Source organism: Halichoerus grypus, chromosome 5 (assembly GCF_964656455.1).
Source record: "Halichoerus grypus chromosome 5, mHalGry1.hap1.1, whole genome shotgun sequence".
NCBI lineage: Eukaryota > Metazoa > Chordata > Mammalia > Carnivora > Phocidae > Halichoerus > Halichoerus grypus.
The window spans coordinates 141240571-141264227 of record NC_135716.1 but is presented as its reverse complement, the minus strand read 5'-3'; the positions used below and the strand labels follow the sequence as shown (position 1 = coordinate 141264227).

At 34.9% G+C, this 23657-nt stretch overlaps 1 protein-coding gene across 4 annotated transcripts in view; it reads right to left on the bottom strand.

Moving 5' to 3' along the window:
• OMA1 (OMA1 zinc metallopeptidase) overlaps nt 1-23657 on the bottom strand; it is a 79568-nt gene that overhangs the window by 41152 nt on the left and 14759 nt on the right. For 3 of the 4 annotated variants that reach the window (XM_078073080.1, XM_036091813.2, XM_078073079.1), the window contains 2 exons: nt 21096-21224; nt 16756-16830 (listed from right to left, as the gene is read on the bottom strand). In XM_078073080.1, coding sequence (XP_077929206.1) covers nt 16756-16830; nt 21096-21224 — 204 coding nt within the window. Of the gene's footprint in view, nt 1-3619; nt 3884-16755; nt 16831-21095; nt 21225-23657 lie in introns of those variants that run through there. The other variant, XM_078073081.1, reaches the window with a different exon arrangement.

Genomic DNA, 23657 nt, shown 5'->3' with positions numbered 1-23657 from the left:
GATATGGTATGTATACACAGTAGAATATTACTCAACCATAAAAAGAATTAAATCTTGCCATTCATGGCAACATGGATGGACTTAGAGGGTGTTATGCTAAGCGAAATAAGTCAGACAGAGAAACACAAATACCATGATTTCACTTAATACAGAATCTACAAAACAAATGAACAAACAACAACAAAAAAAACAGAAAGAGACTCATAAATACACAGAACTGATGGCTGCCAGTGGGGAAGGATTGGAGGAATAGGAAAAATAGATGAATAGGTACAAAATTCCAGTTATAAATAAGTCACGAAGATGAAAAGTACAGCATAGGGAATATAGTCAATAATATTGTAATAACTGTACGGTGACAGATTATAATTACACTTATCACGATGAGCACTGTGTAATGTATACAATCGTTGAATTACTACGTTGTATGCCTGAAATTAACGTCGACTAAACTTCAGTTAAATTTTTTTAATTTTAAAAATAAATTATACTCAGCCTGAAAAAACAAATCATACACTATGACTAGGATTTACTTCTAGGATGCAGGGCTGATTCACCATACAAAAATCAAGTAATGCAATACACTACGTTAAAACAAAATGAAGGATAAAAATTACATGAACACCTCAATAGATGCAGAAAAAGCATCTGATAAACTTCAACACCTTTTCATTAAAAAAAAAAAAGTCAACAAACTAGGAATAGAAGGCAATTACTTTAACATAGTAAAAGCCATATATGAAAAAAAACCTAGCAAACACATACTTAATGGTGAAAAGCAAAATTTTTCCTCTAAGATCAAGAACACTCTTGTCACTTCTATTCAACACAGTACCAGAACTAGCAAGAGCAATTATGCAAAAAGAAGAAAAAGTACACAAATCAGGAAAAAAATAAATAAAATTATCTCAGTTTGCAGATGGCATGATCTTTTATGTAGAAAACACATCTAAAGATGCCACAGAAGAAAACTGCTGGAATAAATGAATTCACCAAAGTTGCAAGTTACAAAATCAACATATAAAACATATAAAATTCAGTTGTGTTTCTATACACTAATAACAAACTATCTGAAAATAATCCCACTTAGCATCAAAACAATAAAATACTTAGGAATAAACTTAACTAAAAGGATCAAAGACTTACATACTACAAACTATAAAACAATGATCAAAGATATTAAAGAACATACAAATAAATTGAAAGATACCCTGTGCTCATGGATTGGAAGACTTAATGTTGTTAAAATCCCCATGGTACTCAAAGCAACCTACAGATACAATACAATTTCTACCAATAGCCCAAAGGCAATTTTTACAGGAATAGAAAAAACAATCCTAGGGGTGCCTGGGTGGCTCAGTTGGTTAAGTGGCTGCCTTTGGCTTGGGTCATGATCCCACGGTCCTGGGATTGAGCCCCACATGTCAAGCTCCCTGCTCAGCGGGGAACCTATTTCTCCCTCTCCCTCTACCAGCCGCTCGTGCTCTCTCACTCTCTATCTCAAATATATAAAATCTTTAAAAAAAAAAAAATCCTAAAATTCACAAAGAACCACAAAAGATCCCCAAAAGGCAAAATAATCTTAAGAAAGAAGAAGAAGAAAGGTAGAGGCATCATACTTCCTAATTTTAAAATATATTACAAAGCTACAATAATTAAAACAGAATGTTACTGGCACAAAGACAGACATACAGACCATCTGAACAGGACAGAGCCCAGAAATAAACTTAAGCATATCCAGTCAAGTGATCTTTGACAAAAGTGCCAAAAAATATACAATGGGCGAAGGATAGTCGCTTCATTAAATGGTGTTGGGAAAACTGGATATCGACATGTAAAACAATGAAAGTGGACTCTCACTTTACACCACAGACAAAAATCAAATCAAAACGGATTAAAACCTTAAACATAGAACCTGAAACATGTGAAACTCCTCAAAGAAAACATAGGGGGAAAAGCTTCATGACACTGGTCTTGGTAAGGATTTCTTGGAAATGACATCCAAAGCACAAGCAACAAAAGCAAAACCTGACACATGGGACTACATCAAACTGAAAAGCTTCTGCACAATAAAGCAAATAATTAATAGAGTGAAAAGGCAACATACAGGATGGGAGAAAACGTGTGCATATCATACAACTAATAAGGGGTTAATATTTAATACAAAGAACTCTTACAACTCAATAATAAAAAAACAAAACGATTGAAATTGGGCAAAAAACTTAAATAGACAGTCCTCCAAAAACAACATACAAATGACCAATAGGTATATTTAGAAATCCTCAACATCACTAACCATCAGGGTAAAGGAAATCAAAACCACAATGAGAGAACACCACACATCTGTCAGGATGGCTAGGATTTAATTAATAAATAAATAAATAAGTAAGTAAGTGTTGGTGAGAACACAGAGAAAAGTGGAACCCTAGTACACTGTCAGTGGGAATGTAAAATAGTACAGCCACTACAGAATACAGTATGTAGGTTTCTCAAAAAACTAAAAATAGAACTATTATATGATCCAGCATTCCCACTTATGGGTACTTATATAAAAGAATTGAAAGCAGGATCTCAAAGAGATATCAGCACTCTTATGTTCACTGCAGCATTATTCATAACAACCAAGATGTGGGAACAATCTAAACGTCCATCAGTGGAAAAATGGATAAAGAAAAGCAGTATATACATACAATGAAATATTACTCAGTTTCTAATCCTGCCATATGCAACAATATGGATGAACTTTGAGGACATTATGCTAAGTGAAATAAACCTAGTCACAAAAGGACAAATACAGCATGATTCCACTTATGTGAGGCATTTAAAATAGTCAAACTCATATAAGCAGTGGGTATATGGTGGTTGCCAGGGGCTGGGAATAGGGAGATACAAAGTTGCTATTCAAAAGGTAGAAAGTTTCAGTTATACAAGATGAATAAATTCTAAAGATCTGCTGTACCACACCATGCTTATAGTTAATAGTACCGTATCATACACTTAAAAATATGTTAAGATGGTAGATCTCATGTTAAATATTCTTGCTACAATAAAAAAAAGATAAAATGATAATTATAGATCAAAACAAATATTTAGAAAATATTCAGCCCATCACAAGCCTAACTCACTTGCCTCAATACAAATTATGGCAGGGGTGCCTGCATGGCTCAGTTGGTTGAGTGTCCAACTCTTGATTCTGGCTCAGGTCATGATCTCAGGGTCCTGAGACTGAGCCCTGTGTCAGGCTCTGCGTTTCGCATGGAGTCTGCTTGAGATTCTCTCCCTCTCCCTCTGCCCCTCCCCCTACTTGCGTGCTCTCTTCTCCCTCTCTCTAAAATAAATAAAATCTTTAAAAAATAATTATGGCAAAGTAAGGAACTTGTGTTTACCAAGTGTCTGCAAGCACATTAAGAAAAGGTGGGATAATTTCTAGACAAGGTTTTCTTCTTAAAATAGAACTAGTAATGGTCAGAGTTGACCAGCGAAATACAAGAAAATATGTCTCAGTGAAATACATTGGTCCTGGAATACTTTTTGAGGCATTATACTGGGACAATGGGAAGAGCAAAAACAGAAAGACTGGGTTCAAAATACCACTTATTTTATTTAACTAATAATCACTTACATGGAACTAAATGCCAGGTATTGTTTAAGCGTATGACAAATATTAACTCACTGAGTCATCATAACAAACTTTGGAGGTAAGTACTATTATTACATTCATTTTACAGATCAGAGGAAGAAACCAAGGCCCACAGAAGTCAAGTAATTTGCTGAAAGTACCATAACTAGTATGTGACAGAGTCAGGATTTAAACACAAGTAGAATGGTTGAAATGTTTGTGACCTTGGGCCAATAACTTAGTCTCCAGGAGTCTCAAATTCATCTGTAAAAATGAAATGAAAGCAGGGGATCATTAGGATTAAATGTGATAACTCTTGTAAAGTAGTCAGTCCAGATCCAGAACACAGTGGATACTATTTCTACTCTTACCTTCCCCTGGTGAGCAGCCAATATTGCAGGATGTTAGGTTTGGTCGTAAGTGATGATATCACAAATTTACAACTAAAGAAGGATTTAGTTTAATTCAGCCTATAATATCAACATGCATGAATATGCATTAAGGGACATATTAATTGAAAAACAATTTGCTACTATTCAATTAGAAACTCAGTGGGATATGATAGTCATAAGAGTACAATAGTAGAAGAGCTGCTCTTATATTTGAACATTTTCCAACGCCAAAACAATGGCAGAAAAAAAAATGTATAAATAAATCCAGACCGAGTATATCCTACCTGTAGCCAAAATTTTCATTAAAAATGTAACAATAAAAGCATCTCTGAATTTTGCTTTCTATCCACCTAGACTCTCCAACAAAACTCCTGCCAGCCATAACCCTAAGAGGTAAAGTCTGACATTAGCAGTTCTGAGTCATTTTTCAGAATGCCATTAACAGCTTACACTTCTCTCAGTCCTTGTGACATCCTCTCCTATATTTCACAAAGACAAGTGGTAGGGAAAATAGTCGTCAGAGATAATACTAGGACTATGGCAGAAGGGTAGTTGGACTCCTAGAGGTAGAAGAATACACTGAGGCTATTTTAAGATATGATTTAAAGGGACCAAAGAGATTCTTAAAAATGGTGATCTTAGGGGCAGTGTGGCAGAAAACCAAAATTGTTCCTGGTGCATTAAGATATTATAGAAAGTTCCACTTCAGAAACAAATGCACTTTCATCATAGGAGGGAACTATGGAAGTCTTGCTATCTGTGAGACCTTTGGCAGGTTACTTAGTTTCTCTATCCCTGAGTTTCATCTATAAGATGAGGATAATAACAACACCTATACTTCACAGGGTTGTTATGAAAATTACAGAGTTAACCCATGCAAACAGACCAGCGCCCTGCACACAGAGATGTTAGTTAACATTACTGCCAGTGTTGTCAATGTCATCACCACTGTCACCATCATCTGCCAGGAAACCGGTTCTCCCAGTCTCTCACTTTCATACATTCATTTTCCCAATACCTCTGATGGCATCACTCACTAAAGCTCACTTTACTGTGGAACCAACATTTTCCAGTCAATACTTACAAATTGCTCTTTTCCAACTGAATGTGACATAGTCTTGAGACGGTTTCAGCTAAACCAATTTCAATATCTGCCAATCCCTCCCATTAAAAACAAAACAAAACAAAAAACCCTCGACTTACCAAAACTATTTTATATGCCCTAACAAAGAGAAATAGGAAGACTTGCTTCATTTTGTAAATTCATTTCATTTTAAAGTTTTTTGCGTCTTTTGACTGATGTCAATCTTTTGATGTCAATCATGTCAGTTCATCAATCAATACAATAACGTTTTAATAAACTTTCACGTACAAATTTTTCCCTATCCTAAAGTTTTATCATAAGATTCAACATTTAGAGCTAAAAATCATTGCAACTAAAAAATGAACTGAATACACAAAAGCCTGTCTCATTTGTCTAGGTGATACAATGAGGTTCAAATAAGATGTAATATATGATGTATGCTTTATGAAAATTTACATTATAACACGCCTAGTAAACGAGATGTTCTCTCCATTCACTGTTTTTTATTCTTAAATCACTAAGCAAAGCACCTAAGGTATTAACCCAAATAGAACACAAAAATAGTCAGCTTGCTATGACAAGGGCTGAGATTACCAACCTGGAAAACTCTGAGACCTGGACATGGGCTCTTCCTAACTAGGTGCATGCTATGGGACAAATCACTTCACCTCTTTGGACCCTAATTTCCTTACCTGTAAAAGGAGAATGTAGATTAAATTATCTCCAACTTTCCTTCCTGCTCCAAAAGTCTATGATTTTAACCTATTATTTACAGAAATTTTAGAATTTTGATTTTATTTCTGTGATGAAAGTAGATTCTGTTTATTACCTATTTCCGTCACTAGATGGTGCTATCTGCATAGTTATTCAGGCTACTTGAAGAAACCTGGCAACATCTCTCAACAGGAACACTTAACAAACTTTGGGACTCTCCAGGCCGTTATAGGGTATTCAAGATCTCTGTCCCCATCCCCCACCATCGCATGACCATTAAACACCAGCAATCTCTTCTACCCTAATCACTGTGACAATCACAATCATATACAGTGCCCTACTAAAAGGCTGCTCCTGCGTTAAAACCACTGAAACAAAATTAGTTTCCTTTTTCATATTTAAGAAACAGATATTAAAAAATAAAAATGATTTAGCTGTTAGTGAAACCAGTCATCTATATAAATGACTGTAAAGTGTCAAATTATCTTTACAGTGACAAATGAATATACACACACACACACAAAATCAAATACTTAATTTGACTGTCAGCTGGTAACTGGACATCTAGTTATTATTCTGTGGGTAAGTCACACCTTAGTCCAACCAGTTTTTACCAACCCTATATTAGTCTTTCTGATAATTTATATAATGATAAACTAAATGTCTTATAAATGAAAAATCAAAACTATAAAAATATACAAAATAAACTCACACCCAATAACAAAGCCACAACGAGAGAGCACTCTAAGTGAGGCAAGCTGCCTATTTTCAAAGAGGCCTCCTGTGTAACTTGATTTTAATGAATTTTCCATATCCTGTTTAGTCCTGGCCTTAAAATCTCACAAATCTAAAGGGACAGCACATGACCAATAGATCCATCTCACAGGAACAGTTCCCATTAACCAAGGTCACAAGATTGATATAAAAGCAGAATATCAACTTATTAATGTGTGGCAATAACTATAACTGCCCAAACTACCAAGGGCACAGGGCATCTACGTCCTCAAGTCATCATGTTCTTTCTCTTTTAGCATGATACGAAGGAAGCCAAGTTATAATGAGAAGGTTGCCTAATAAGGACAGAATTAGGAATAAGATAATTGCATTCTGTGATTTGAATATTAAATGGCAAAAAGTCAAGAAAGTCTGATCCATCAATGTTTAAAAAGAGGATATAAGCCAGAAGTAAGAATCAAGTATAGGACATGCAAAATTACCCTTTGAGGTAGGTACTATCAGTATTCCCATTTTTCAGACTAGAAAAGAGACTTAGAAAGGTTAAGTAATTTGCTTACAATCACAGGAAAGAGACAAGAGGTCAAACACAGATTAGCCTGACTCTGGAGTCCCAGGTCCCAACCACTACGCCAGATAAGATATAAAATCCTCACAAATGCTAACAAGTCTCTACCTTTCAGTTTTATCTCTTGACATTGGTGCCCTTGAACTCTACATTTTAGCACACTGAATTTTTAACTCCTGGACTAAGCAATCATTACTTTTGCCTTTGAACATGCTGTCCGCCATGCCAAAAACACCCCCATCAACATCTTCACCAGGATAATTACAACTTAGCTTTCAGATGTCTGCTGTAAATATCTTTTTCTCAGTCTAATCTCTAGGCCAAGTTCTCATCCCTGCTAATGTTACATTTATGCTCTCCTTTTTCAGGGGATCCTGTATATCTCTATCACAATACTTTAAACTACAAAAATTGTTTATTGAATGTCTGCTTTCTACTCAAATTCTGACCTCCATAAAGATATTGTGTATCCCTACATCCCGGAAGATGGTACATACACATTAAATATACATTGAATTAATAAATGGAAATCAACATAATAGGTCAGAGAAGGGCTATGTATATCAATTTAAAGAGACCTAGGTCTCAAAGATGTCTTCTAATAGCATGTATTAACAAATATGAAAAAGAATGTGCCAATCAAAAGCAGAATCTGAAAAATCATGGCAAATGCTGGCCAGTGTCCACTTAAGTCTTCCCTTGAGAAAGTGAATATCCTAGCTGACTGGACCTAATTATTATTTATGGCAAAGTGGAGGGAAATATGATTGGAGGCAATGAAAGCTGTAATGAGGCTGACACAGAAGTTCAGGTAAAATGCTAATGGTAGAGATAGAAACATAGTGAGATATATTTTATAGATATAACTACTGACACTTGGTGAAAGATTCCATGTGAATGATTAAGAAGGAAGTTCTAAGGAGGACTCCAGATTTTTTCCAAAAGCAACTGAATAGAAAGTGGTGTATTTATTGGGGAAAGGAAGACTAGAAGTAGACTGAGGGAAAAATCAAGGATATACTGAATATATTAGGCTTGAGATACTTGTGAAATAGAAAGAGGAAATAACAGGCAGATACTTGTTTTTTTTGTTTTGTTTTTAATTTTTTGACTGTAGCTGAAACACAGGCATACATTTAAATATAAGTGATTTAGAAGATTAATGCTCCTAGGACTTTAACTGTATTAATTCTTTAATATAGGTCCAATTACTATTCCTATCCTATAGATGAGGAGAACTGAGGTATAGAAAGGATAAAAACTCACCCAGGATCACAGAGCTAGTACTCTAGAGCTGGCAAAGCAGATTCTCAAACTTAGGCAGTCAAGTTCCTGAGCTCGCTCATTATCACTAAACTACATTGCTTCTTTGGCAGCTGACTGATACCCCCACACCATGGGGACTCCAGAAAGGTTCTGTATTTGATACTCAAGGTAAAAGGGCTGAGGTGTAAGATTCAAATAGAGAATTAAAGAAGAGTCTCCACAATGAATGGGATAACCCCATCTCCCTCTCCCTTTCTAACCCTTAAACAATAGCGAGTTTTATAGGATTCTTCTGCAAAGACACTTAAACAGCCACAGAGAAAGGGCCTATATATATTCCATGTAGAAGTTCCCAAAGAGAGAGCTAGCTCACTGCCCTATCATCTTACAGTGGAGTCCACTATCCCAACCTAGGTATACAGAGCTTCTGAAAAGTATCTTAGTGCCTTCTTATAAAATATGGACAATCATGAGTTACAAATTTGGGGATGTATATACTTCCATCCATGAGACTAACTGGTACTGGATTTGTCCTCCCACCACAAATAACCATGAAACTGGACAGACTACACGAGGCAAACATTTTCAGGTACTGGACAAAAGGCAAGATAAGACTGATTCTTGAGAGGAAGAGAAACACTGTGTAGTACTAGCGATCCCTGGATTTGCTCCTGCTCTCTGCCTGGAGGCAGTTTCCTGACCACAATGTAAATGGGTAGAACCCAAGCAGAACATGGTAAGTTTGGCTAAGCTAAGGAGTTAGAAGATAAGACTTTAGGGCTGCAAGGAGTAGTTGGAATTTGTGGGTTAAGGTATTAGAAAGAAGCTCACCCCAGAAATTGGCAGAGTTTCCTTGGGGGTACCTTAAACTAGGTTTCATTAAAAATGTTTGCTCTACAAAAACAAAACACACATACACACACACAACTTTGTTAAGAAAAGATGAGCCACAGATAAGGAATAAACATTTTCAAATCACATATCCAACAAATGACTGTATCCAGAATACGTAAAAAACTATTGACTCCAAAGTCAATAGTAAGAAAACAGACAATTCTATTAGAATGTGGAGGGGAAAAAAACTGAACAATACTTAACCAAGAAGGAAATATAAATAGCAAATAAGCACATAAAAACATTAGTCGGGTTATAAAAGATGAAATCTACCATAACAAGAAATCAATCGTCTAAACCTAATGAGTCAAGAAATTAAAAAATAAACAGATTATGTGGAAATACAGAGGTAAACCGCTAAAGAAGTTAAGGTGACTTTCACTTCTGGGGTATAAGGCGACAGGGCAGTAAGGGCTGATATTTCCCAGTATGAGTTTACAATACTAAACAACAATGAAATGTGTAGCTAATCACACAAATATATACATATTTTTAAAGGGGAGTATGGTTAATAGTGTCAAATGCTACTAAGAGAAAGAACAAGATAAAGGTAGAAAAGCATGCATGGGATATGACAACATGGAGACAACAAGTTGATCTTGAGAAATATAACTGTGGTAGAGGTTACGATAAGACCAGAAACAAAACCAGAGCAACAGACTTTGAAATCATACACACTTGGGTTTGAATCATGGTTTTACCCTTTTGTACCTGTAAGAACGTAACTTAACCTATATGGGCTTCAGTTCCTTTATCAATAATGATACTAATCACTACTTCACAGAGTTACTAAAGGATTAGATCAGATAATACATATATCATACTAAGCACGGTATTAGAATATACTGTTAAATGACAGATAATGGTGTTATCATCTAAACAGGTGATATCACAGAATAAATGGTAGTATCAATATATTATCTGAGGTTCTAGTAGTGTTCCTCCCTTTTGATAGGAAATAAATACCTGTACTCAGACACGGCATTTTTATATCCTAAGTGTTCCAGAGGTGCCTGGGTGACTCAGTCGGTTAAGTGTCTACCTTCGCTCAGGTCATGATCTCAGGGTCCTGGGATCGAGCCCTGCATCAGGCTCCCTGCTCAGCAGGGAGTCTGCTTCTCCCTCTGCCTCCCCCTACTTGTGCTCATGCTCTCTCTCTCTCAAATAAATAAATAAAATCTTTAAAAAAAAAAAAAAAAAAAAGAACATTATATCCTAAGTGCTCCATAGCAAAGATACTACCTTGATCACTATGCATTCAAGACTTAACATCTGTAGCAGTATCGTTTTCTCCTTTGAACCAAGTGTGATATCACAACTGGCAAAAGGTCACCTCGTCCACAACACAATAGTTAGATGTGCTTTAGAAAATGAAATGATAATTATATCTATCCAGATATACTCTCTTAAAAATAGATGGCTTGTAATATCAATATTTACTAATCTCTCTAATTTCATTCTACTTTCTTAAATAAAACAGAAAATTTAATTTACCAAGCCACCCAAAAACATAAAACTAGCATTTGATCACTCAAAGTAGTAATTCCCAAACCTGCCTAGATAGCATAACTTGGAAGTTCCTAAACATATTCAGATTCAGGGTTTCGTCATCTAGCTACTGATTCAGAATTTCCAAGTGTGGGGCCTAGAATATGTATTTTTAAACTCTACCCAGAAAAACATTTAAAAAAAGGCAATCTACAAAAGAAGAAATAAAATAGTCAATAAAAATGAAACAATATTCTCAACTTTACTACTAGGCAAGAAAATGCATTTTTAAAAGCAATGAGATTCCATTTTTTGTCCAAATTAACAAAAACTAAAGATACTGAAAACAGTGCTGATGTAGGTATTTAAAAAAGGGTATTCTGATATGTCATTGGTTAAGATTTGCCATAATATTCTGTAATAACTGGGAGTATCCTTTAAAAATAAACATAGCAATGCCAGCAATCCCACCCTACTGCTATAAAAGTGCAAGGAACATAAGGATATGTGTATATGGATGCCAACTACAGAATTATTTGCAATTTAAACAATGACAAAAAACCCTGGAAATAACCCAAAAGTACGTGGATACATAATTAAATAAATTATTGACATTACAGAATATTAGGTAGCTATTAAAAAGACTAACGCAGAGACTTCCTCTTCTAGCAGTGACAGAGTAAATAATTACAGCAGAACAATGTTCCTATCAAACACAATTAGAAAATCTAATAGGTGAAGGGGATTAAGAGGTAAAAACTTTCAGTTATACAATAAATAAGTCATGGGGATATAATGTACAGCAGAGGGAATATAGCCAATAATATTGTAATAACTTTCATGACAGATGGTAAACACACTTATCATGGGGATTATTTTGTAACGTATAAAAATATTGAGTCAATATGATGTATACCTGAAACTTAAAGGATATTGTATGCCAATTATACCTCAATAAAAAAAATTAGAAAATCTGGATAAAATAGAAATAATATTTGTTCAAAGGTACTGGAGAGTTACCGAGTCAGCCAAGACTAGAAAAGCCAAAATTCCAGGAAGAAGGAAAGTTCAAGGAGGTGAGTCTGATCTGTGTGTTGCTCTTGCTTTCAGTGAAATGTTAAATTCTAAGCACTGAAGAGCCAGAGGCTGAGAATACAAGCAGAACTCAAAGGAAATCCAAGCAGAAAGAGGTGACTAAGGAGAGTTTTAAGCTGTTTAGCAGGACTAGAGAGACGAAACTTACAAGTCAGGCTTGATAAGGCAGCCAAATTTGAGAAGCTAAAATTTAAAAGCTAGGAGGGCAAAGACACCACCCGATGCCAGTTCACCAAGGCATCTTATCGATTCTTAAGCTGCACAGGGCACTTTTTTAAACAAAAAGTGGATGAAAACCGAACAGAGATTTCAACAGTCTCATGGTGCTGGCAGATCAAAAACCGCAGTTCAAAAACCACTACAGAGAAGGAACTTAGTAAATACTCCACACCTTCAGCAGACTTCCCTGAACAGCAATACTCTTATGAATGAAGGTGAAGTAGAGGTAAATTGGAACTTATGAAGACCCAGCTCAGGCTCTGACTGACTGAAATAATCTGCTCTATTCTAGTTGTCCTCCAGACTAAAGGGAGAATCCCCTATAATGGAAGAAACTATCATTCAGAGCCAATAGTACTGTTTATATGAAATGTCCAGAATTCAATCAAATATGAGCAAGCATACCAAGAAACAAGACCAAAGGCAAAAAACAGACAGTAGAAACAGACCCAGAGATAATGAAATTAGAGTTAAAAAACATGAATGTTTAAAAAACAATTATGATTAACATAATCAAGAATATATGAATAAAATTATAACAAAACAGAGAATTTCACCAGAGAACTGAAATTTATAAGAGAATCAAATGGAAATTCTAGAATGGAAAAATACAATAACTAAAATTTAAGTCAAAGATGAGTTTAATGGCAGAATGGACACAGCTGAAAGTAAAATTAGTGAGCTACAAGACAGTGACAGAAAATACACATGCTGAAATGTGTGTTATCTGTGGGAAAGAACCACAAGACAGATCTGCTAAAACCATGAAAGAACCAATAGTCAAATTATTTTAATCTTAGGTATTGGCATTTCCCAATAATCTGTACTATTCCAGGGTGTGACAGTCTAGGAGTGAATACAGTTTGAACTTATTCGTGTTTAGAGGGTATGTGAAATTGAGAACTAGGCAGATCCATCTACTCAGACCCTAAACATGGCCCTAAAGTAAACTGCTTAAAGAAATTGGATCTCAAATATTACAGCTGGTGAATTTCTGAAGCATGTCCATGTTCAAGTGGAATCAAAGAAGCCAAACTAAAGAACTGTGGACTGAGCAAAACTTCTTTTTAAAGATTCATTTAATTATTTTGAGAGAGAGTATGTTAGCAGGGGGGAAAAGGTGGGGGGGAAGGGCAGAGGGAGAGAGAGTGAGAATCTCAAGCAGACTCCTCACTGAGCCCTGCATGGGGCTTGATCCCACAACCCTGAGATCACGACCTGAGCTGAAGTCAAGACAAAACTTTTTAAAAAAAGGGCTACCTTGAAGATTATGACTTAAACTTTAGAAGAACTAAGGTGATTGGCAGTAGAAGGAATCACAACATGTGAAACTCCTTAAATAAAACTGTATTAACTTTTCAATAAATAAATAAAAAAAAATATAGCTGTAGAATGCAGTATCTTTCAGACATTAAAAATATAGTAAAGGTAACAAACTGATGGTTGCCAGCGGAGATGGGCATGAAGAGGCAGCAAAATAGGTGAAGGAGCAGGAAATACAGGCTTCCAGTTATAGAATGAATAAGCCACAGGATGAAAGGTACAGCATATGGAACACGGTCAGTGTCACAGCACTGCGTGGTGACAGACGGCAGCCACACTTACGGTGAGCATAACATATGGAGTTGTCAAATCCCTGTTTTGTACACATGGAACTAATGTAATATTGTGTGTCAACTATACTTCAGTAAAAAAACACAAAATGCAAATATAGATTTATATGTAAATTAAAAAACTTTATACCAGTAATGTTGAGAATTTAAACAAAACATACGTTTCTAGATGTTCTAACTTATAAAAACGGACACAAAACTGGGGCGCCTGGGTGGCTCAGTTGGTTAAGCCTCCAACTCTCGATTTCAGGTCAGGTCATGATCTCAGGGTCAGGAGATCCAGCCCCACATCGGGCTCTGCGCTCAGCATGGACCTTGCTTCTTTCCCTTGCTCCCTCTGCCTCTCCCCTCATTCATTCACTCTCTTTCTCTCTATTAAAAAAAAAAAAAAACTGACAAAAAAACAGAAAAATGTGAATAGTTCTGTATCTGTTAAAAAGACTGAATCATAGGGGCGCCTGGGTGGCTCAGTCGGTTAAGCGTCTGCCTTCGGCTCAGGTCATGATCCCGGGCTCCTGGGATCGAGCCCCGCATCGGGCTCCTTGCTCTGCGGGAGGCCTGCTTCTCCCTCTCCCTCTGCTGTTCCCCCTGCTTTTGTTCCCTCTCTCTCTCTGTCAAATAAATAAATAAAATCTTTAAAAAAAAAAAAAAAAGACTGAATCATAACGAAAGACCATCCCACAAAAAAATCTGTAGGCCCATATGGCTTTACCCATGAAATCTCCAAACATTTAAAAAATAAGTATCACTAATATTACACAAACTCTTCCAGAGAAAAGAAAAAAAAAACAAAAAAAACAAAACACTTCCCAACTCATTTTATGAGGCCAGCATAATCTTAATACCAAAACATGACAGGATATTACAAGAAAAGAAAAGTCCAAGCCGGTATCTCTTATGAAGCTAAGCTAAACGTTAGCAAACCAACTTCAGTAATATATTGAAAGGATAATGTAATTGATAAAATTGGGCTTATTTCAAAAATAACAAGTTGTCCGAATGTGTAAAATAAAAATCAATGTAGTTTGCCACATTAGCAGATTAAAGGAGAAAAATTATATAGTCATCAAGACAAAAAAATGAATTTGATAAAATTTAAGTTACTCATAATTTTAAAGAAATCTCTTGGCATATTAGAAATAGAAGAGCAACTCTTCTAAAAAGTCAGATATAAAAAAAAAAAACCTTAGACACCAGAATGGTGAAATACTGAATGCTCTCCCCCTAAGGTCATGAAGAAACAAAAGTGCTCTCCGCTCACCCTCAACATTGTACTGAAGTTTCTGCCCATTTCAGTAACGTAAAAAAAAGAAAGTACATAGATTGGAAAGGAAGAACTAAAGCTGTCATTCACAGGCAACACAAATGTGTATAAATAAAATCTAAAAGAATCTATACACTATTAGAATTAAGTGACTTTAGCAAGGTTGTTGGATACAACTTCATTTATAAAAAACAAACTGCACTTCTATATATGATCATTTGAATGACACTTCACGATAACATCAAAAAAGTCAAACACTTAGCAGTACATTTAACAAAAGATGTGTAAGTCCTATACACACATACATACACACACACACACACACACACACACTTGAAAATAATACTGAAATTATAAGAATATCTAAATAAATGGACAAATAAATCACTCATGGGCTGGAAGACTCAATACTATTGACAGTAGTCAACTGTCCCCAAATTCACACAATTCCAATCAAAATCTCAAGCATGTTTTTGTACAGGTGTGTAATTTGATAAGCTGATTCTGACATTTATATGGAAAGGAAAGGGACTAAGAATAGCCAAGTCAATCTTGCAGAACCACACTGGAGGACAGAAGATATAGATATCACGGCTTACTACAAAGCTACACTGACAATGTGGTATTGGCTCAAAGACAGATAACAGGCCAGTAGAATACAATAGGGAGTCCAGAAATAGACTTCTCTATAGCCTCCCACATTTATGACAAAAAGACACTGAAGTATAGTGGAGAAAAGATAACTCTTCAATAAACAGGGCTGAGGCTATTAGATATCCACATGGGAAAGAAATTATCTTAACCTCTTCCGTGTAGTATATTTTTAAAAGGTAATAAAATAATAAGCTTCTTTAAAATAAAACAGTAACAATTTATTGAAATAGGCAAAGATTTCTTAACCAGAACACAAAACACACTTATATTAAAAGCGTAATTTCATAGACTGTAGTACACTGAAATTAGGAAACTGTGCCAATCTGTGGCCCCCTATTTGGGAACCTCTTAATCTACAGTCAGATAATTCACTCAGTTCTCATTATACAACATTCACATAACTACTTTTGCTTTTGTGAATGAGTAATATCTTCATTTATGAAATTAAATCTATAAAACTCATAATAAGAACTTCAAATAATAGTGATTTCTAATAGCTAGGACTTTTAATAACTACTGGAAACTCAACAAAGAATCAAGTACAATTTGAACTTAATGTACAAAGTGGCATTGTTTTTTACTCATTTTTAAAAATGCAGTTTTACTTCTAATATTAAATTCTACTAATAATGCTCAGTTATCACAGATGATAAAAACAGCAGGCAGGCATGCAGTGCCCTGTAAAGGAGACATGAGCAAAAGCCAACTTAAATCATAGTAAAGGCTCAGAGCTGCTCTCTGTGGCTAGCCAAGGTCAGTTATTTGCTGCAACAAAAATAATCTCAAAGATACAAAGTAATAAGCCTGTTCTTCTGTTTATTTAAATTGTAAAAATTCAGGTGGTTCATCTAGGATCATACAATAGAAATTTGTATGATCTACAATAGAACAAACCTTTCTCTGAGTGGGGAAAAACAATTATACATTATTTTACTAAAAAAAGCCCCCTTAGATCAGCAAAAAGAGGAGAGGAGTAAAATAAAGATAGTATATCAGCTTCTAGAGTACACAAATTTAAAAAGGTATTAATGAAAAATTTCATACAGTCCAACTCTCATTCTCTGCTCATGCCACAGCTCATTAAGACAATGTACATTTATCTTTTACTGTGCGAAGGGCACTGTGTTTTCTCAACTACCAAGCATTTTACCTTTGCAGCAAGCTGTAGTCCAATTTTGTCAGCTTCAGCCTCCAATGTTCTACTGTACGGTCTATCAAACATATACTAAGAAGAAGTAAGAAAGAGAAGCTCCATTAAGGATATTTATTTCACAGTAAAAGGAGTAACAAAGTGTGATTTTTAAAATTAATTTCATGGAGCATCTAGGATAAAGTTTTAATGCTCTCCATGATGAACATTTAAAGAACACCATGATGTAAAACACAAAGTGCAGCCTTTATTTCCTCCATCACAGATTAATATTTTAAAAACATGAAAAGAATATTAAAAATATTATGCCTACAGACTTCTGGACAGTCTGTGGTATCACATGGAGTACAGCAATCCCCCTTATCCATGGTTTCACTTTCCATGGTTTGAGTTACCCGCAGTCAACAGGGGTCTGGAAGCAGATGGTCCTTCTAACACATGGTCAGGTCTATGGTAGCCTAATGCTACACCACAACGCCTACGTCATTTACCTTACTTCATCCCATCACATAGGCATTTTAGCGTCTCACATCACCACAAGAAGGTGAGTACATACAATAAGACTTTGAGAGAGGCCACACTCACATAACTTTTTTTACAGTATGTTGTTATAATTGTTCTATTTTATTATTAGTTATTATTGTTAATCTCTTATTGTACTTAACTTACAAACTTCATCACAGATATGTATGTATAGGAAAAAGCATGGTATATATAGGATTTGATACTATCTGAGGCTTTAGGCCTATCCACTAGGGGTCTTGACTATATCCCACCCTCCCCCCACCCCATGGATAATGGGGGAGGAGTACTACTCTTCAAGTATCCCCCACTTTCCAAAAGTTTGCCTCACACTACTTTGCTTTTACAAAAGACTTAGTACCTTAGTACATTAGTACCTGTTTTCAGGTACCAAAAGAAATTCAAAGAGTATGTTTGCTTTTACGAAAAAAGCCTAAAAGCCAAGTGACATAACACAAACTTTCAGAAAGCAGGGGATACCTGCACTTCTATTTTCCCAATTACAATCTCTACCTACTATGTAGAGGATCCTCTAAGAAAGCTCATTAAAGCAAGTTTTTAATATGGCCAAGGAACATTTTGATCTTGCAGTTTTAAAAGGCAATTGAAAAAATATAGCTAGATAATAACCACTGACACTACTAGAGAATTTATTTCAGTTAGAAAATTAACCATAGAGAATTTTCTTTCTTTGATAAATTATCTTAATTCCATCTTTCTTTTCTAAGTATTGATTAGTTAGGGAAATGAAATTTTCTTCCAACTTCAATAAAAAAATACAAATAGATATCGTAATTTTAACTTTCCTAATTACTTGTATTTATGTGAATGCTTTCCAGTTAAATTCTAATTTTCAGTAAGTACTAAAATTTATAGGAGGTGGATCAATAGACAGGACTTTTGAGAACAGAGTTATTAATAGAGGAAACACTTTTTCAGAGGTAGCTACATGTCAGTGATGTCTAGAAATAATATAATCAATCTGATCCACAGCACATGACTACTAGATATGACTTTCTTCCTTCTCAATCATGTCTTTTCTAGGTTGCTGAACATACTATATCGTGTCTTCACTCTCAATGAGCAATCTGCCAGGGTCCCTCAAGTCTCCTGATAGCATAACTGGTTGAAAACATTGGCTTTAAAAGGACAGAAATTTACACTCAAGTCCAAATGCTGACACTTATTAACTGTGAACCCTTGGCTAATTGTTTAACCCCGCTAAGCCCAGTAGCATCATATGTAAAATGGAGTAGCAATAGCACCAACCTCCTAGGGTTATAGACAGGATAAAATGAGCAAATAATAATAGCTCCTATTTAATGAGTCCTTACTTTGTATTAGGTACTGTGCTAAATGCTTTATAATCACTGGTTCTCAACTGGATATGATTTTGTCCCCCAGGGACATTTGGAAATGTTTGGAGACTTTTTTTTTTTTTTTGAGAGAGTGCACACAGGTGGTATAGGGGCAGAGGGAGAGAATCTTAAGCAGGCTCCACACCCAGCACAGAGCCTGATGTGGGGCTCAATCTCACGACCCTGAGATCATGACCTGTGTGAGATCATGACCTGAACCGATCGGGATCAAGAGTTGAACACTTAACCGACTGAGCCACCCAGGCACCCCTGGAGACATTTTTGATTGTCACAACTGTGGGGGAGGGAAGAGGGGGGGTGAAAGTGCTACTGGCATCTAGTGGGTAGAGGTCAGATGTTTAGAGTAGATGTTTAGAGGCTAAACATCCTGCAATGCACGTGACAATTTCCCACAACAAAGAATTATCTAGTGCAAAATGTCAATAGTGCTTAGATTGAGGGATCCTACTTTAAAATGCATCATTAAACCCATAGTAGTTCTTTGAGTTAGCCAGTATTATGCCAATTTACAGATGAAGAAACAGACCTATAATTGGTGAAGTAATCTGCCCAAGTTCTATAGAATTTAGGTCTAACAGAGCCTAAATTCAAATATAGGTCCATCTGTTCACAGCTGTATTCTTAACCCCTATACATAATTAATCTACAGTGTTCATCCTAGCGCCTAACATATGGTAAGTACTCAATAAATCTTAGCTACTATAATTATTATGAATAGCTTTCAAAAACCGTACCTGGTAGCACTCTATGAGGGCTGCTACATTATACCCCAATTTTTTAAGATTACAAAAATAGGATTCCCCGATAGTTATGTGAAGGCCCCTGTTTCTTCTTTTCTCTGGCAAATGAATGTCCACAATTCCCACTCCTTTATGACTTCACTATCAATATCCTCTCCTGCTCTCCAATCATAAGGAGCAAGGCTTTCTAGAGAAACACTTCCTCATCACCAAACTTGCTGGGGGAGCCTTGATTTAGGGAAAAAGGGTTCAGAGAGAAGTAATCCCTACTTTATTTTTAGTTTAATTATTAAAGAATTATATGAAGTAGCAGGATTCATCAAGTATTTCAAGGGAGAAACAGCCACAAGTTATCTTTCTTATGACAAAATCTTCAGATTACATTACAGAAAAAAAGCTATGTACTGATAAATGGGGAAAAAACTAAATTAACTCCTTTGACTTCCCAGAATATCAGTAACAGAAATAAAATTCAAAATATGAGATCCTGTAACCTAAGTAATAACCATTCTTTTTTTTTTTCCTTTTAAGAACCTTTATTTCAATATAAATGCAGCCAGACGATATGGTAACACTGAATAAAAGACTTAGTTATCCAATTTCAAAAGCAATTTGTCTCAAAGAATTTTACACATTTAAACAGCACCCAGATGGCACAATGATGGGTGCTCCACAAATCATTAAATAAACAAATAACAGATTGTTCCTGAATCACCACACCTCCCAGGACAAGAGGAAATATGTGAAGAAAGATGTAAAATAAAATAATTAATCATAGTTAACAAAGCAATTATCAAGATTGCAAGACCTACTTTCAGTAGTGCAATGTTTTGAACAAAATGAGGACCTCAATAAATTTTACAACGATTATCATTATACATAAGTACTAAAATGAAAGTTAACAAACACCTAATAAGATTATCCTTTCGGTATTTTCCAGGTAATTTTAGTTTAACTGGGAGTAAGGAGATGAGGGTGGTAAAGCAGCTTCAGCAACACGGTGCCCATAAAAGTTTACAGGTTTTAAGAGTTCCCCATCAGAATGCAAATATTTGGGGAAAGGGAGAGTCATAATAAGTACACCAGTTACTATGAGAGACAAAACTGAAAAGTCTGAAGGTAAAGTGATAGAAGGAAAGAAAGGATTTGTGACCATGTTTTCTCTCCTTAAGACCAATAAGTATGTTCCCCCCCCTCACAATATTATGTTAGCCAAAAGTTGCCAAGCCCTGGTAACACATCTATCCCCCATCATTTAAAAGATGTAGTATTTTCTAATTTGAATGCTCGTTATTAAGAATATCCCCTAAAGGGATGCCTGGGTGGTTCAATTGGTTAAGTCGCTGACTCTTGGTCTCGGCTCAGGTCATGGTCTCATGGGTAGTAAGGTCGAACCCTGATGGCTCCACACTCAGTGGGGAACCTGCTTCTCTCTCTCCCTCTCCTTCTGCCCCCTCACCCTGCTGATGCCTGCGTGCGTGTGCACGTGTGCGTGTGCTCTCTCTCTAGAATAAATCTTTAAAAAAAAAAAAAAAAAAAAAAGAATATCCCCTAGAAATGAGAAAACATAAGACACTAAAATTTAGTAGCTGTATTTCATGGTATGTGAAAACATCCCTGGTATCTATTACTTTACAGTAATATTTAAAATATCCTCATCACAGGCCATTACAAATTCAACTTACTGTCTCACACTTACCTCCTGCAGTTTAGACTGTATCCAGTGGCCCAAAAGTGCCAAACTATCTCGAGGGCAAATGGCCCAAATCATTATGAGAAAAATCAGACCTAGGAAATCCAATAAATGAACCAAGCTAGCCTTTTCTGCCTGAGAATAATCAAAATAATGAAAATTACATTTAATAAATTAAGAGTATATACCAAAAAAATTAAAAGACAGTATACACCTACATTTTCTAGTTCATCATGTGTAATCACATTAAATAATTTACATGTTTAATTGACCTTCACCAACTAAAATCATATTCTTTTTCTTCTGTGTGCTTTAATTCAATCCCTTGCTCACATACTTTCTTACGTGTATATACATTCATTCATTCATTTACTGAGCCACCTAATATCATTTAGACACAATGACAGGTTCATAGATATGAATGTATATTCTTACATGAATATGTAAGAATGTATGTTTATATTACCAAGCATAATAATCTTGTGAAATAGGTACAATTATCCCTATTTTATAAAGAAACTAAGATGAGGAGAAGCTAAGAGTTGCCAAATTTCACAGAGCTATTAGTAAAAGGACAAGGAATCAAATCCAGGAAGTTTTAGTTTCTAATGTAGTCGTTAATTTTTAAAGTAAACATATGTGCTTATTATGCTTATACCTTTGGACAGACTAAATACTACCTAACATATGAAAGAGTTAAAACACAGGAAATTCAGAAAAAGATTAGAAATTTATTTGAAATAAAAGTCTTTTGGACTTTATGACCTAACATATAAAGTATGATTCATTTATGCCAGTTTGCAATTTTATCAGTCTGGTATTTCTCACTAGGAAGTCAACTTCTATGAAGTTTTTATATTTATTTATAGCAGTAACCAATTTTACTTAAAATAGTTGTTTTGAGTAGTAATTTCTAAATACAAGTTTAACACACTGGATTGTTCATTGTTCCCTACTAAAGCTGATTAATAAATGTTAATGTAATGCTGACACTGACAGTATAGGAATCATTACCTGAACGTATGAAACACGGCTGACAACTAAAAATAATCACATAGAACACTTCTCTTAACAATATAATCTGCACTCACAAAGCATTCTTTGCTTTATTATACGAACTGTGTGTCATGAAAAACAATTATGGAATTATTTTAGCACAAAAGAGTATAACTACAAATGATAAAGTCATTACTGAAGAGAGAATCCTTGTTATTATTTATTAAAGAATAAAATTGCTATTACAGAGTTTTAGAAAACTAAAAAATTTTTTTAAATATGTATTTGTGGAACAAAGAAAACAACATTAAAGGCTACATCAAATCAAAATGGAGACTGCTAAAAGAGAAAATACAGTACTGATAATGTGTAAGACCTCTACAAAAAAATATTAATAACTATTTTCAATTTTTAAGACTATTTTCTTTTTATATCTTATCTAATTAGCATTCCTGTGCTGACAGAGATGACAATATGCTGAATGAGGCACTGATCTAAAGGCCAGAAAAGTAAAGGCACAGAATATGAACATCTCTTAAATGCTAAAAATGACCAAAATTGATTGATTTTGCAGTTATGAAGCCCTTTCTTGAAAGGCAATCTATTTCGATTGCTTAGATTTATTTTTATATATATCTGTTCAAGGAAAATGTTTTTTATATTTTTCTGTACCTCAGAAGAAATGAAGGAGATAATTACTATTTGTGCTTCAGAAAAGCACAACTGTGGCCCACCTCAATTTATTAATACTTTAAGGAATAGACAGAATTTGAGATGACTTTTAGAGAGATTAATAACATTATCATTTCCATTTAAAATTAGTATTACTTGCATTTCCAACATAGCATTTCATGATCCTTTCACTATTTACCTTCATGTTTTCAATTAGGAAATATACATCTTCCTAATTAATGTGGACAAGAGACATGCTTATTTTTAATGAATAAAAATAAATATATGAGTAAACAAATACATTAGTTTTTTGGATTCATACCAAGTCAAACAGATGTGTGTTCACAGGAATATAAATCAATTCTATGATCCATTATAAAAAAGTGCTGCCAATAATCAGGTAACTGTGGTAAAAAGAAGCAGTGTTGGATTTGCAAACACAAGAACTTTGTTAAAGTCCCAATTTGCCAGTTGGCCACATTACTCATGTTACTTAGAGTCTTTTTAAACATGAGTTTCCTCATATAGAATCTAGGGATATTAAATACATACTTAATGAGGATGGTATTAAAATTATAATTGAGAAGGTATGTATTTAAAAGCTTAGCAAACTGTAAAATGGCAAGCTATCATTATTATTACTCTGCATTAATTATATATGGCATATCATTCCAGAGATTTTCAGAGATGCTCCAAGCCATCCTCTGGGAATGAATAAAAAAGCAAGAAAACTGATTTACCTACTTAAATAGTAATATCACTTTCATATAGTTAAATTTTCTGAACAGGTTACAAGTATGTTAATAATTATGGAAAGTTTAAAATCTAATTTGAAATAATTAGAGGTTGAGAATAATTACTTTTTAACAAAAGAGACAGGTGATAACAACAGTATTTAAG